This window comes from Aspergillus caelatus (genome assembly GCF_009193585.1).
Source record: "Aspergillus caelatus strain CBS 763.97 unplaced genomic scaffold BDV27scaffold_37, whole genome shotgun sequence".
Taxonomy (NCBI): domain Eukaryota; kingdom Fungi; phylum Ascomycota; class Eurotiomycetes; order Eurotiales; family Aspergillaceae; genus Aspergillus; species Aspergillus caelatus.
Window position 1 is genome coordinate 101,615 of NW_022475300.1, and position 12,652 is coordinate 114,266.

General features: G+C 48.7%; 3 protein-coding genes across 3 annotated transcripts; 1 reads left to right on the forward strand and 2 right to left on the reverse strand.

Annotated features, from left to right (window-relative positions):
- Nucleotides 1-345: 345 nt before the first annotated feature.
- Nucleotides 346-2,246, reverse strand: BDV27DRAFT_142878 (major facilitator superfamily domain-containing protein; the record flags this gene model as incomplete). The annotated part of the gene is made up of 5 exons (XM_032070015.1): nucleotides 346-1,345; nucleotides 1,449-1,508; nucleotides 1,560-1,953; nucleotides 2,026-2,087; nucleotides 2,146-2,246. 5 exons carry the CDS (start codon nucleotides 2,244-2,246, stop codon nucleotides 346-348), a joined length of 1,617 nt encoding a protein of 538 aa, XP_031930436.1.
- Nucleotides 2,247-3,438: 1,192 nt separating this feature from the next.
- BDV27DRAFT_155059 (uncharacterized protein) lies at nucleotides 3,439-9,027 on the reverse strand (the record flags this gene model as incomplete). The annotated part of the gene is made up of 2 exons (XM_032072071.1): nucleotides 3,439-4,597; nucleotides 4,658-9,027. The coding sequence occupies 2 exons, from the start codon at nucleotides 9,025-9,027 to the stop codon at nucleotides 3,439-3,441; spliced, it is 5,529 nt and encodes a 1,842-aa protein (XP_031930437.1).
- Nucleotides 9,028-10,009: 982 nt separating this feature from the next.
- Nucleotides 10,010-12,648, forward strand: BDV27DRAFT_124017 (uncharacterized protein). Its single transcript, XM_032065998.1, has one exon. It carries the CDS (start codon nucleotides 10,323-10,325, stop codon nucleotides 12,420-12,422), a length of 2,100 nt encoding a protein of 699 aa, XP_031930438.1. The 5' UTR covers nucleotides 10,010-10,322; the 3' UTR covers nucleotides 12,423-12,648.
- Nucleotides 12,649-12,652: the final 4 nt, after the last annotated feature.

Genomic DNA, 12,652 nt, shown 5'->3' on the forward strand with positions numbered 1-12,652 from the left:
ACAATCTCCGGGGGGCGGGCAGCAGAAGTGGTAAACGGCGAACAGCTGAAATATAAAGTCCACTATCGGCCCTCTGGAAGGAAGCGGAAAGCACCTGGAAGCAGCAGCAGTGGTGGTGATGCGTCGTTGGCAAGTATGTCCGCCTCTACAAGTGAAACTGCTCGAGAAGGAAAACTATGCTAAAAGGGTTAAGGCAGACCCCTTCTCACATCGTTAGAGATTTTGCCGACATAATACGTTGTCTCTAGTATATCAGGAACAATTACATTTATCCTGAGTGGAAAGTAGCGAATATGTGTGAACCTGTGGTCTCGTAATGAATTCTCCCGTCCCGATCAATATGACTTATATCTCCGACCACTGATGGAACGTCCAGTTCCTAGTAAATCTCCGCAGCCTTTTACCACAAAAGTACAATGGAACAGCAAGTAACATAGGCCCCATAGTCAACGCAAACTCCACCATAGCAGGGGCAATAAGACCCTTCCTCGCACCCAAAGGCGTAATCCAATAACTCATACTAAACCCAATCGTATTCTTAATAACCGTAGCAACGACCATAATTTCCCCAGACATAGGCTTATAGCAGTCCACCGCGTAAGCCACAGTAATAGTGGGCACAGTAGTGACACTGAGCCCGGTGAGACCGTAACCGAAAACAAGGATAATGGGCCACGACCACTGGCGCTGATACCCCAAAACCCCAATAATATTCCCGATTGCAGTGGTGATGAAAAATGGTATCAAGGCCGGAAGACGCATCTCTGCTTCTCGAATGCCTCGATTCCAACGCGTGGCTTTGTCGGCTACCCAATCGGAAAAGGGTCCTGCAGTTAGAAGACCTATCGTTCCACCAATGAAGAAGGCAAAGTTACTATATCCGACAGCTTCCGAGGAGAAATTGTAGGGTGGCGCTGCTAGCACGGCGGATTCAGTCAGGTTGAAGAAGAGGAGTAGGTTCGCTGGCCCTGCGACGTTTAAGCCGGCCCAGAATATGATGGGGTAGAAGAACGCGCGGATGGGAGAGAGGATGTCGCGGATTAAAAAGCCTTTCCAGCGAGGGTCGGGCTTTTGAAAGAGCTTGAACTGGTTCTTGGATGGTCGTCCCTTGCTGTTTCGTGAATTGCTATCGGCTGCTTCGATGTTGTTTGATGCTTGGATTGTTTCGTTGGCGTCGTGTTTCTCGGCATTTGTTATTGGTGTTGGTTCATCTATGGCTTCTGTTTTGCCTCCGAGGGTCGTCACTGAACGCCGGTATTTTGTCTCGGGGAAGAATAATACAAGGGTGACGATGTTGAAGGCTGCAAGCCCCAAAGATAGCCAGAAGAAGCTTCGCCATCCATGCCTGTAGTAGAGTGTTCCCTTAGCTGTGGCCATATATATATACAAGCTAAGGGTGGTTCATCTGAAAACAGACAAGAGGTAAGAAGATGGGAATGGGCTGTTACTTTTCTGCAATGTTACCCGCAATCACTGGTCCCAAAAATAAACCAAAGAAGTAGGATGTACTGCTCTTCAGTTAACTCCCTTGCCATGGAGCAGCATAGGGTAGAACTGACAAATAGATACCGGTCCACAACCCTCTCTCATGCAGGAAGAACACATGTGCAATCACTTGCATCATAATACTCTCCGTCGTAGCAGTCGTGAGTCCGTTAACCACACGCGCTGCGAGGAAAGTTCTATGCGAAGTAGCGAGAACCTCCCAGAGAACGGTTAGGAACGTTAGGACCCCCAAAGATATACTAGCCAATCTGCGCCCGAAGATGTTCGAGAACGGAACAATGAGAAAGTTGGCAAAGCCTAGACCGAGGATGCATCCACCTGTTAAAAGGCTAAGCTGGGTTTCGCTGAGGCCCCACTCCTTGCTCAACAATGGAAACATGGGCGCCATCGATAGCGAGGATTCGACTGCCACGAAGACATAGAGAAATTGGGCGACGATGACCAGGTCTGTTTCGCACCCGTGTATTGTCAGATCGTTTGTTGGTCTCCCAATGCATTTGGAATGAATAGGACACTAACATTTCCAAGCAGGTGCCCAGTTGAGCGGATCGTCACTATTGTTCGAAGGCTGTGGAATGAGACTGGACCATGTTAGTTGCGAATATTTAGCATCTCGATTGAACTGGAGATGACCCATACACAGTGTCAGTTCCGCTTCCATGCTTCAAATGACGATCCTCAGTGTCGCGTAAAACATCTGTCCCTGGAACGATGTCTACTTGCATATCAGCCACAACCATGGCTCCGCCTCCGCTGCAGTGGATATTGTTAGTCGCCATGATAGCTTCTTTCTTAGGCTAGTTTGATGATAGAAAGGCGAGACAAGAACTGGCCAGGAATATCAGAAGTGAGGAGAGAATACCGGGGGTCACGACTATGGACGCAAGCGAGTCTGCAGATCAATGTTCTTCCCCGAGAACAAAATGGAAGGGATTGACTTGCAGGATAGTACAGCTTATCTGAGCTTACAGACAGACCGTTTAGTCACATTCTGAACAAGGTTCAAAATAAACCATGCGATCGGACATTAAACAGGCCGAAGACAGTCTCTCTCTCTCTCTCTCTCTCTCTCTGTGTGTGTGTGTGTGTGTGTGGTTTTTTTTGTGTGTATGTATGAATTAGCAGAAGGCCCCAGCTAGCAGATACTCAGACACTATTCTAGGCAAGCAATTTGCCAAGTCCGAGTCCTGCGTGTAACAGCCCTAGAATACCACCTTGGCCCTGGTAGTCAGTTACTGTCTTGGGGAAGCTGCAGGTCGCCACGTCCAGGACGAAGTCCCCCAACAGGATTCCCTGGCCCAATGGTCTCACCGTTGCTTCCATACCAGCACATGGATGTCATTAAATCGCATATCCATCAACCTTCCTTTACCTAATCAATCAAGGCTCAAGTCCAAAACCGAACTATAAATGATTCGAACTGTGTTGACCCTGGCTTTTATTCGGATATCGACTCACAGATACCCATCAAGTGCGACCAGAATTAGAATAAACAGGATCACTCCGGCCAGTTCTATTGTTGGTATCTGTAGTCCAAGCAGCATAATAAATAAGTTGCGGATTTAGTAGTGAACATCAAAGGAACACAAAAAAGTCGCTCATGCAGGCAATCCCAAGACCTTCACTCAACCAATGCCAGAACTCCAAATATGCAATCCGTTGCGGGAAACAACGCCAGTCAGTCCGACATTAAAACACTCATACATACAAGCCGTTAGAGAAGAATAGGAAAAGGGTGTTAAAAAAAAAGAAAAGAAAGAGAAAAAGAAAGAGAAAAAGAAAGAGAAAAAGAAAGAGAAAAAGAAAGAGAAAAAGAAAGAGAAAAAGAAAGAGAAAAAGAAAGAGGGGTTGAAGAAAGTGAAAAAAAAGAAGGATAGAAGAGAAGCAAGAAAGAGAAGAAAGAGAGAAAGAAGAATGGGAAGAAGGAAAATATCATCCAGTAATAGCTTTTCTTTTCAGTACTCCAAGTTTTTCAAGCTTAGTCCAAGCGTGATCCATGTCAGAGCCTGGTTCAAGCGTGGGACGCAACTGCAATCCATCCAAAAATTTGAGGGAGCCGCCTGTTCCCGCATACAGCATCAGTTCAAATACTCTGCGTCGGAGCCGTGTCGGCTCATCCAAATGGGATAAATATTTCTGGTCGGCCTGGGGGTCCGCTGGCGGCAGAGTATATGGGTCGTTGATTTCGATATCTCTCTCAGTGATAGGGTCGTCATCTTTTTCATCGACAAGCGAACGCTCTAAGTTCTCAGCGTGCCCAAACTCAGCGAGCACAGATTGGATATCTAATCCAGCTTGCTCACGTTGGCTGGGCTCATCCTCTACTCTCAAATCCTTTGCGTCTCCGGCTCTCCCACTTCCAGTGACGGCCGGAGGATAAAATCTGACTGTGAGTGGGTTGCCTCTGACATCTACCTTTTGAAGGGTAGAAACCTTGTTCTTGTTTGTCCTTCCTATCCGACTCAAGACTTGGCACAGCCTCCTCAACCGAACAATGCAGTTGCTGGCAATGGTCAGGCGAGAAAGGCAGTTCAATCCTGCCAGTTCATTGATGCCGGCCAGGGAGTTGAAATTCAAGTTGAGAACCCTGACGTTTGGAAAACTGAGAGCGAAGTCCACGGGGAGGCTTTGGATACTGCAAGATGCAACATCGAGCAGTTGCAAGCCTGAAAGGGGGTTGGACGGAGACAGACACTGCAAAGACAGTTTATTACAAGATAGGAATACTTTCCGAACGTCCTTTACTAAGCCTAGGTCCACGTCAAAGAAACCACCATTGTGGTCGCCTGTATTCATCTGCTCACGAGCAGAGAAGACGTCCAAGCCTGCACAGTGTTCAAGGCCCGACACTGTGAATAAGTAGTTGTGGTCGAGGTAAAGAAGGGTAAGCGACGGGAAAGCTGTAACATCCAGGCTATGTAGTTGGTTACTGGAGAGGCGTAGGGATGATAAGTATGGCATAGGTGCCGATGGAGCAACTCTAGCCAGCTGATTGAAACTGAGGTCGAGGTTTGACAATGCTGAAAGCGACTCGATATTTTGTACTGACATCAGTTGGTTATGGCTGAGATCTAACTCTTCCAAGCGAACCCTATAATAGCAGATGAGTCGGCTGCCCTGTAGCAGTCTGGGCCGGAATGAGAGTACTTACAGCTCTGAGCCTTCAAAATCGACAGTCGTCAAGCTATTGTTTCGCAGCTTCAGGCTTAGAAGTCCGTCCAGTTCGAAAATGCCCTCGATGTTTCGGATGTTGTTGTCTTCCGCTTTTAGTTCTCTCAGGTGAATCAGACTACTGAATCCATCCAAGCTTTCAAGCTCGTTGCCAGAGACATCTAGATATTGCAGGTTCACTAAGTGGCCCCAGGCCGTTAGATTAGAGAGGCAGTTATGCGATATTCTCAGACTCCTCAGGGTTGGAGGCACCCCACTCAGCTGTCCAATACTGTTGTTAGACACATCCAGATCTTCAAGACGAGGACAAAAGTCGGAGAGTTTATGAAGCGTGATCAATCCCTTGTGGCGAAGGACCAAACGTCGAACATGTTCCCAATAAGGCTCAAAAGGTTCGGCTTCCGTAATATGCTTCACTAACTCTTCAGTTGCCAGAGCAAATGTCCCATGCACCTGGCGCAAAGATCTGGGGTGAGTGCGCTGAGCCACATAGCTAAGTTCTAGTTGTAGAGAAGGGTCAATTTGGTGGACAGTAAAGTCAGGCAAGGGGCTTAAATGGAAGCTATAGTTCGTGTCATGGTCCATATCACGGAGGCACATAAGCGAATTTTCAGGATGACTCTTAAGCGGTGTGGATACAGCATCATTGCCCCGTCGGACTAAACTTAGGCGATCACCTTGCTCTTCATTTGCCTCGTCTATTGTAGAAATAGCGTGGTGAGAGGAGGCTTGTTCGGATGTATGTATGTCATTAACCACCGTTTGAGGCTCTTGTCCGGAACCCGCAAGTTGGGCTTTGCGGAGCTTTGACGGACTTTCATTGTCGCTATATGCGATTTGTGAAACAAGTGGCGATGAGAAACTTATCGTGACCACTCGAGCTTGTTGCTTCCCGTCCATTTGGTGTCGTGGTGGCTTTGATAAACGACCCTCATGAAGCTGGATCTCGTGTTCAACCTCGCTGGAGGACGCTCCATTCCCTTGGGGTTCAGAGCCCCATGAGCTCACCCTAGTTGCCGAATGCGGAATACTAGAGGTGGACCGGGTCGCTTTAGACTGCAAAGAACTGGCAGCTACGGATGACTCGCCATCCTTGGTTCCCGGCCGAACCACTGAACTGGGAGACCCGGTCTTCCGACTCAGCGGACTTTGACCATTGGCGTCTTCCGACAGAACAGAATCCCCCGTCCGTTCGGGGGAAGGCGAGTTCTGCATCCTCATCATTTCTTGCAATTCGTCAACACTAAGGTCGGGTATACCTCTGAATGGATCATCCTCACTATCTTCCCCTTTGGGTTTTTCAAAAGAAACTTCAGACTTTTCTCTTATCCACTGATGCCTGTGGCGGTCATAAGTCAGGCCGTTCACTTGTTCTGGGATCAAATGAGAAACTATGTCGGATGATAGGACACCTTTAGCGTGCGAACTCTGTGAAGACCCGGTAGGCACCGAGCGTGCACTAAGGCTTTTAGCAGATATTTGAGTGTTAAAAGTCAAGAGATCAGGCAAGTCATCATCTTCACCAGAAGTAGGCGCGGATGATTTGCGTTCGCGCTGCTCAAATACGTCGTCCTCCGGCTGCATATTTTCGGACGCCTGGTTTATGGCAGCTCCATCATCTTGTAGGACATGTTGCTTGCCGTTGTCCACTTGAGAAGGCGAGTCCTGTTGATCGTCGATACTTAGTGAGGTAACTGAGGCATTATCCGCAAGCTCCAAGTCGTCGTGCTCTTGAAATTTCTTGAGGTGGCTTAGGATTCGCGGATTTGTCTCCTTTTGCTCTCGCAATTTCCGCATGTCCACTCCCTCTCGACTCGGGGGACGGGAGAACTCTTCTCGAGTAGATTCATCTTCGTAACATTCATTTTCGTTTTTGTCTTCTGCCTCGGACTCTTCTACACTCGACAAGCCGCCTACGTTCCTGCCTTTTGACCTGATAATGTCCATGATCTTTGTCGCTTCATTGAGGAAATCTTGAGTTGTGATTGACCCCTTGCGAATTTCTTCATGGACACCAGTAACCTTGACCATTGGCACATTCGTCTCCGGCGGGGAATACTCATCATTGTACACAACATCAGGTTCATTTTTACTTGGTGAAGATCTTTTTCTTATGGAGCCTCTTGTTTGGCCTGGTGTTGGCGTCCTTGGGCGATCGGATGACTGAGGCCGAAGCAGGCTATCGCTATCATATCGCAGACCGTGTTGCATAAGGCTCCTCTGTAATAAGGATAAATTATCGATTGGCTGGTTAGAGATTTCTGCTTCTTCGTGATCGTCTCCTGCTATGATGTGAGATCGCAGAAATGTTCTGCGTCTCTTTGGATTTGGGTCTTTTGCAGGACTGCCGGGATTCCACTTTGGCTCTTCATCAAGGTTTGTCGGTGCAACCAGATCTTGGTCCTTTGACGCATTATATCCGCGGTCTTTGTTCGATGACTTGCCCGTCGAGTTATGGCTGTTAGGCTCGGAGCGACGGCTTGACTCTCTATGCGAGGGACGTCGCAGATACCGTCGCCGCCGCGACAAGGGACGCAGCTCTCCATCAGGAGCGTCGCTACTTAGCAACTTTGGCTCGTAAGGACTCGTGTCTGCGAAGTCGAAGTTATCTAGTTGGCCATCACCGAACCGACTAAGGCGAGAATTTGCTGTATTCCGTGATCGCGGCCGTTCTACCCTTCTTATGGAATTTTCGCCCAGCATATCGTGCCTTGCGCTTAGGAAACTTCGGCTCTCACCCTTCCTTCGAGCTTCTTCTGAGGGCGAGGCAGGCTCATCTTCTTCTGATAAATCGCCAAATATTTCTTCGAACTGGCTCATCCGTCGTAAAAGCCTGTTGTTTGTGAAAGTATCATGATTTCCAAAGAGCTTCAAGGGGCTGCCTGAAGAGGGCATAGCTTCACTCTTATCATCCCCAAACATCGGGGCTTTTACATGAGCTGACGACGGTCGAGGGAGCGTAGGTGGGTCAAGTATGGGATTTGTCCGATTGTAGAAAGGTGGCGAACTTCGAATTCTCGAGTTGGCGGAAAAAATAGGCGATAATCGCTGGGAAGTGAAGGTAGGTGGAGAGAGTTGATGCTTGTGAAAGGAGCTCTCATTTGGATACTGATCTCGGCGTAAGTTTCCGAAAGGCCCGCGGCCTCGATAATCCAAAGTCCCCATGGAGAGATCCTGAGGCAGTGAATGGCTCGTTACATCGAAGATGTCTTCTTCCGGGGGTAGATCGATAGTAAATTCGGTCTGTTGATTTAACAGAATACTATCACTCGCCCTTGAATCGGGCCGCTCATAAGGGGGCAGAGAGAGTTTCTGAAGCTTGCTAGTGACTTGCTTCAACGCTGACCGTATGACTTCTGACGTAGCGTTACCTTCCACTGTATTGGCTCGTGAAAAGGTGATAGGTGTAATACCCTCGTTGCGAAGGTCCTCTAGCCCAGTTGCGGACCTCATCTGAGTTTCGTCCAGAGTAACAAACGAGCTATCGTTGAGGGTTGAAGGGGGTTCCTCGGGATCTTTCGGCATTTCCAATGTTGCATTAGGCGATCCTTCCGGGCTGTCGCTAGGATTCGCATTCACTCGCAACTGCGAACTAGGCCCTAGTAGCCTATCTTCATCATTTGATGCATCCGGAGCATCGTTCTCGACGGTGCTCTGCGCCTGCGGCGACATCTGTGGGCTTGTACCGGGGTCCTTATCCGAGGGGTTACCGAAATCCCACAAGTCGTCCCGTTGTTTCATCTTCGGAATCGCCTCATGCTGCGTCTTCTCAGATCCTGGTGTCGGAGGTTTAAAAACGCCTTCTAAGCCGATGGGAGCAAACAAATCGCGCTGCTCTCCGGCGGGTATCTCGCCCCGGACCAGCCTTTTCCGCCATTCGGGCGTACCCTCTTTAGCTTTGCCCTTCTTCGGCTTCACCTGCACTGTACTTTGTTGGCCGGATTGCGTGGACGCATTGGATACAGATCGCAGGGGTGACCTGGTATCCATGGCCGGTTTCTGCTTACGCGCCGAAGGCAGAGCTGGTTTCGGGGTTTTCTTCGTCTTGTCCGGCGCGGGGGATCGTAATTTGGAAGGGGTCTTGGGGGTTCGCGGAGTTTTGGGGGTCGGCGGTTCCCTTCTCACAAAATGGCAGGGACGGGATACCTTTTTCTTCTCAGCGGAGGATGGTTCAATAGATCGGCGCGTGGGTACAGGAATGCGACTAGGAGAACTCGGTAGGCCTTGTGAGCTCTGTAAACTCGTGCGACGGGAATGATTTGTGGACCGCGTTGGCGCCGGGCTGGTAGGAGTTCCTGGGACAGGCACCCAGTCGTCTGAGAGGTTGTCGAGCCATGGTTGGTTGCTCATTGTCGGTTTGCTTTATGACCGCAGTGTTCGCGCGTCGCGATCCCACAGTTGCAGTGAATGCAAACAGAGAGGTAATAATAACATGAGACCCCACTCATGCAGCTGCAATATCCGTCAAGGAAGGGGGGAACCTTAATATATAATTAAACATGGAAGTACAGAAGGGTTGGGGAGTAATCTGTTGTAGCATAAATTCTGGTTTTATTATTTGAAGTGGAGTTTGAGGCACTTGGATTAACAAGCAGATCGATAAGTTAGTTAGTTTTGGGTGGTCCGGGCAACCCCAGAAGTATACCTTAAAAAGAATAGTTTCCACTTGTTCCACCAACAACTCTTGATGGCGGACGGGTTAGGGGATTTAGGATCTAGAAACGAGGGGAAAATAAAAAAAAAAAATAAAAAAAAATGGGCTAGATAGATCATTCTCATGCGCATCCCTCATATATTAATTTTTGCTTTTTTTATTTGGTGCCCCTGTCCATGTCATCACTCGTGCCTTACGTCGGGAAAATTCCGTTATAACCCAAAGCAGAAGCCATTTTATTTTCTGGTAAAAACTAAGGACGTATGTTACATGCAACCACTGGTGCAGGCTATGAGTTGGCAGCGAAAAAGCTGAATTGCTGAAGACCAATGGAAGTGAGGAGCAGAGGGATTCCTCACCCTACTGGGCGGGCAACAACCCGCTGCAAGGCATCAAAATGGATGCCAGGGCTTCAGGTGTTTCGGGCAATTTGGTAAACACGAGTCGGACATTATCAGGACCAAAACATGCGCATGTATTCTTATTGTTCATCAATGCCTATTGATTTAATGTTTCCACTGGAAATGATGCCGCACCCTTTATTATTCATGGGTTGTCTTGATTTTATTTTATTTGTTATTTTTCCTCACTCATTCTATCGATTGACTTTCGATCAATTAAGGCAGTCCCGCCATTTTTGGTCAATTTGCAAGTCAACCTTATCCGCATTTGGGTTAGTTGTAGGTAAGATGGTCGGGCCTTCAATAATCCAGCATCCACCACGTTGCTGCGGGAATCAGTGGGGACGCGTTAAGTGGTTTGCTTCGTGTGACCACACCGGAACTTCCATCAGAGCTGAGAAAAGCTTTGATCTTACGCAAATGGAGCTTTATCGGTCCAATACAGTACCCAAGAACCCTTTGTTGCAAAAGATATGAGGATCTCTCGGCCGCACTCAACCATCAAGTCCTCGATCGCTCAAATGCAGTCAGTGTTTGACTGCTGCTGCACTGTAAACAATCATACCCATTCATGATCTCATCCCACCCAGATGCCACCTCGTCGACCGGTGTCGCCGCTTAGTCTGGAAACATGCTCTCCGCCAACTTCCGATCTAGGCAACGATGGTCTTCTCGGTTCCGACGATGAGCTCAATGACGAAGAACGTGCTGCGCAACGTCGGAGGATTGAGAAACTTGCCGAGTCATATCTCCAGGGCAAACCCCTCTTCATCCTCTCGGCTTCGCTACGGGGGCGCTTTGACGAAGGCTGGGTGAACCCTTGGAAGGCCAATAGGAAACGAACGATACAGCCTGGCCGCAATACTATACGGCTGCCCAAAGAACCCGAGATCCCAGCGAGCCCCGTAATACATGAAACAAACTCTCGGAGACGAAGAACGTATAAGGAGCCCCAGGAAGTCAGCGAATCCAGACCACCCACTGTCGCTCCAGATTCGGATATACATGTCTCAGGTCGCAGTAGACATGCTTCTGCTCGTCTCGGTCGTTCGAGTGATAAACGTAATACCAGGTCGGTTTCTCCGAACACGCCTCGGAGGTCAATACCGTGGACGAGACCAGTCGCTTCGAATGCACAGTTGCAGCCTTTCAGCACTTCGAGACACACCAACGAGTCTTGGTTGAAGAAAGATCGGAAACAAATTAGCTTTCAAAGTGTTGAGCCGCCCACATCCCCGACAACAACATTATCGTCCCGCTACTCAAGCAAGAGTCGCGCCTCCAAAGACGCTAAAATAAACAGCCAGACTACATCATTTGAGCACAAGGATGGATCCTTTTCAGAACGGAGCACATCAAGTTCCCCTGCACAGGATGGCCCTGATCCTGAACCTCTCGATGTCAGCCGTGTTCCAAACAGCGTCGCCTCTTCCCCTACCAAGGAGCAGCGCCTTCCTAGTCTTGGAATAGAAGGGACCACCTCTAGAGCAATGAGCCAAGGCCCTTCATTCTGTGTCCTAGCTCCATCGTCACATCTACCGCAGTTTGAGTACCGTCGGAGGAAGCCTCGTGGTTCAAACGAAACAGGAGGCTCCAAATCTCCCATCACCGGGAATATGGATGCTGAAGAAGAGCCACGCCTAGCACATTTCGCAAGAGGTACCCAACATCCGGAGCAAGAGGCATTATCTCCACAAGATATGCTTTTAGCTCATGCCAATAGACATAACCGGTCCCAGGCCGACAAAAACCCTAAAGACCTTTTCATTTCTACCAGTACTACCAAAGCGATTGGCAATGTATCTATTTCTCAGTCAGCAAAGTTCCGATCTACAAGCACTGTGAATAAGGGGAACACTAGTGAGAGGTTGCCGTCAGCTCAACAAGTGCGTGCAAACCCAACCATGACAGACATCACGTCTTTGCATTCGATTGCAGTACCAAGAAGCAACTCGGAGTATGACGGCGACACCATCCCGGATCTTCAGTTCTCTACTCAGGCAGCTCTCCTTCACGCACAGAGGTCGTTCCAGAATGACCTCGATAGCCCGGAACATGATTTAGCATCTCCAGAAAGGCAGCATACGCCCAATTCCTCAAACCTTTCTTCACCTATAGCGAAGGATATCACTCCTTTCCATCGACTCTCAACACCCAATAGAGCTGGAGGGAGTACGGGAGCCAAGGCACCTATGACTGCCGGCCAGTGGCAAAGCACCCAGTGCATGATTGATGCAGTTACGCCGTTTACCTTCAGTACAGAAAAGAAGCCAAACCGTCGGACCATATCCCCAGTGAAGCACTTGACAGGTAGAAAAAAATTGAAAACTGCCAGCTTTAAGCTATCATCACCCCCCTCGTCAGCCTCTAGTGAGGCACATTGCGAACAGGACAATAATTACATACACTCGAGTCCTGTTCCCCGTCAGTCTCCTGGGCATGAGACACAGCATAGTGTCCTTCCAATGACATTAACGGGAACAACGCCACCCACGGCTCAGGGAGGGCAGCAGGATTTCCCAGGTGCCGACAGCTTTAATCTTGCTCAGGCGATCGCTGATGCAGGCAGCTGGCTACAACAGAGCTTTGACCTCAACAGGGATCTCAGATTGTGTGAAACTTCTAAGTCAGGTCCGACTTCTTCGGCTGGCACACGACGATCTGTAATGGGCATGGATGGTAAAAAGTGACCTACATCCGAGGACAAGCTGTAGAAGTGTTCATACTCTTGCACGCATTTTCTTAGATAAAGAACATGGTGGAGCTGGTCTTCTCTCAGGGTGATAGTCCTCCGTGTCGCTTTGACCTTGTTATCTTTGGTCAAGGTATCTCACCTATGACGCATTTACGATTTGATATTTTGTGGATAGAACTATATACCCTCACTAGCTAGCAATTCTTTAAATCGCATATTGCCAAA

What these genes read in the sequence shown, in the direction of transcription:
- BDV27DRAFT_124017 (XM_032065998.1), top strand. Translation starts at nt 10,323, where the DNA reads ATGCCACCTCGTCGACCGGTGTCGCCGCTTAGTCTGGAAACATGCTCT.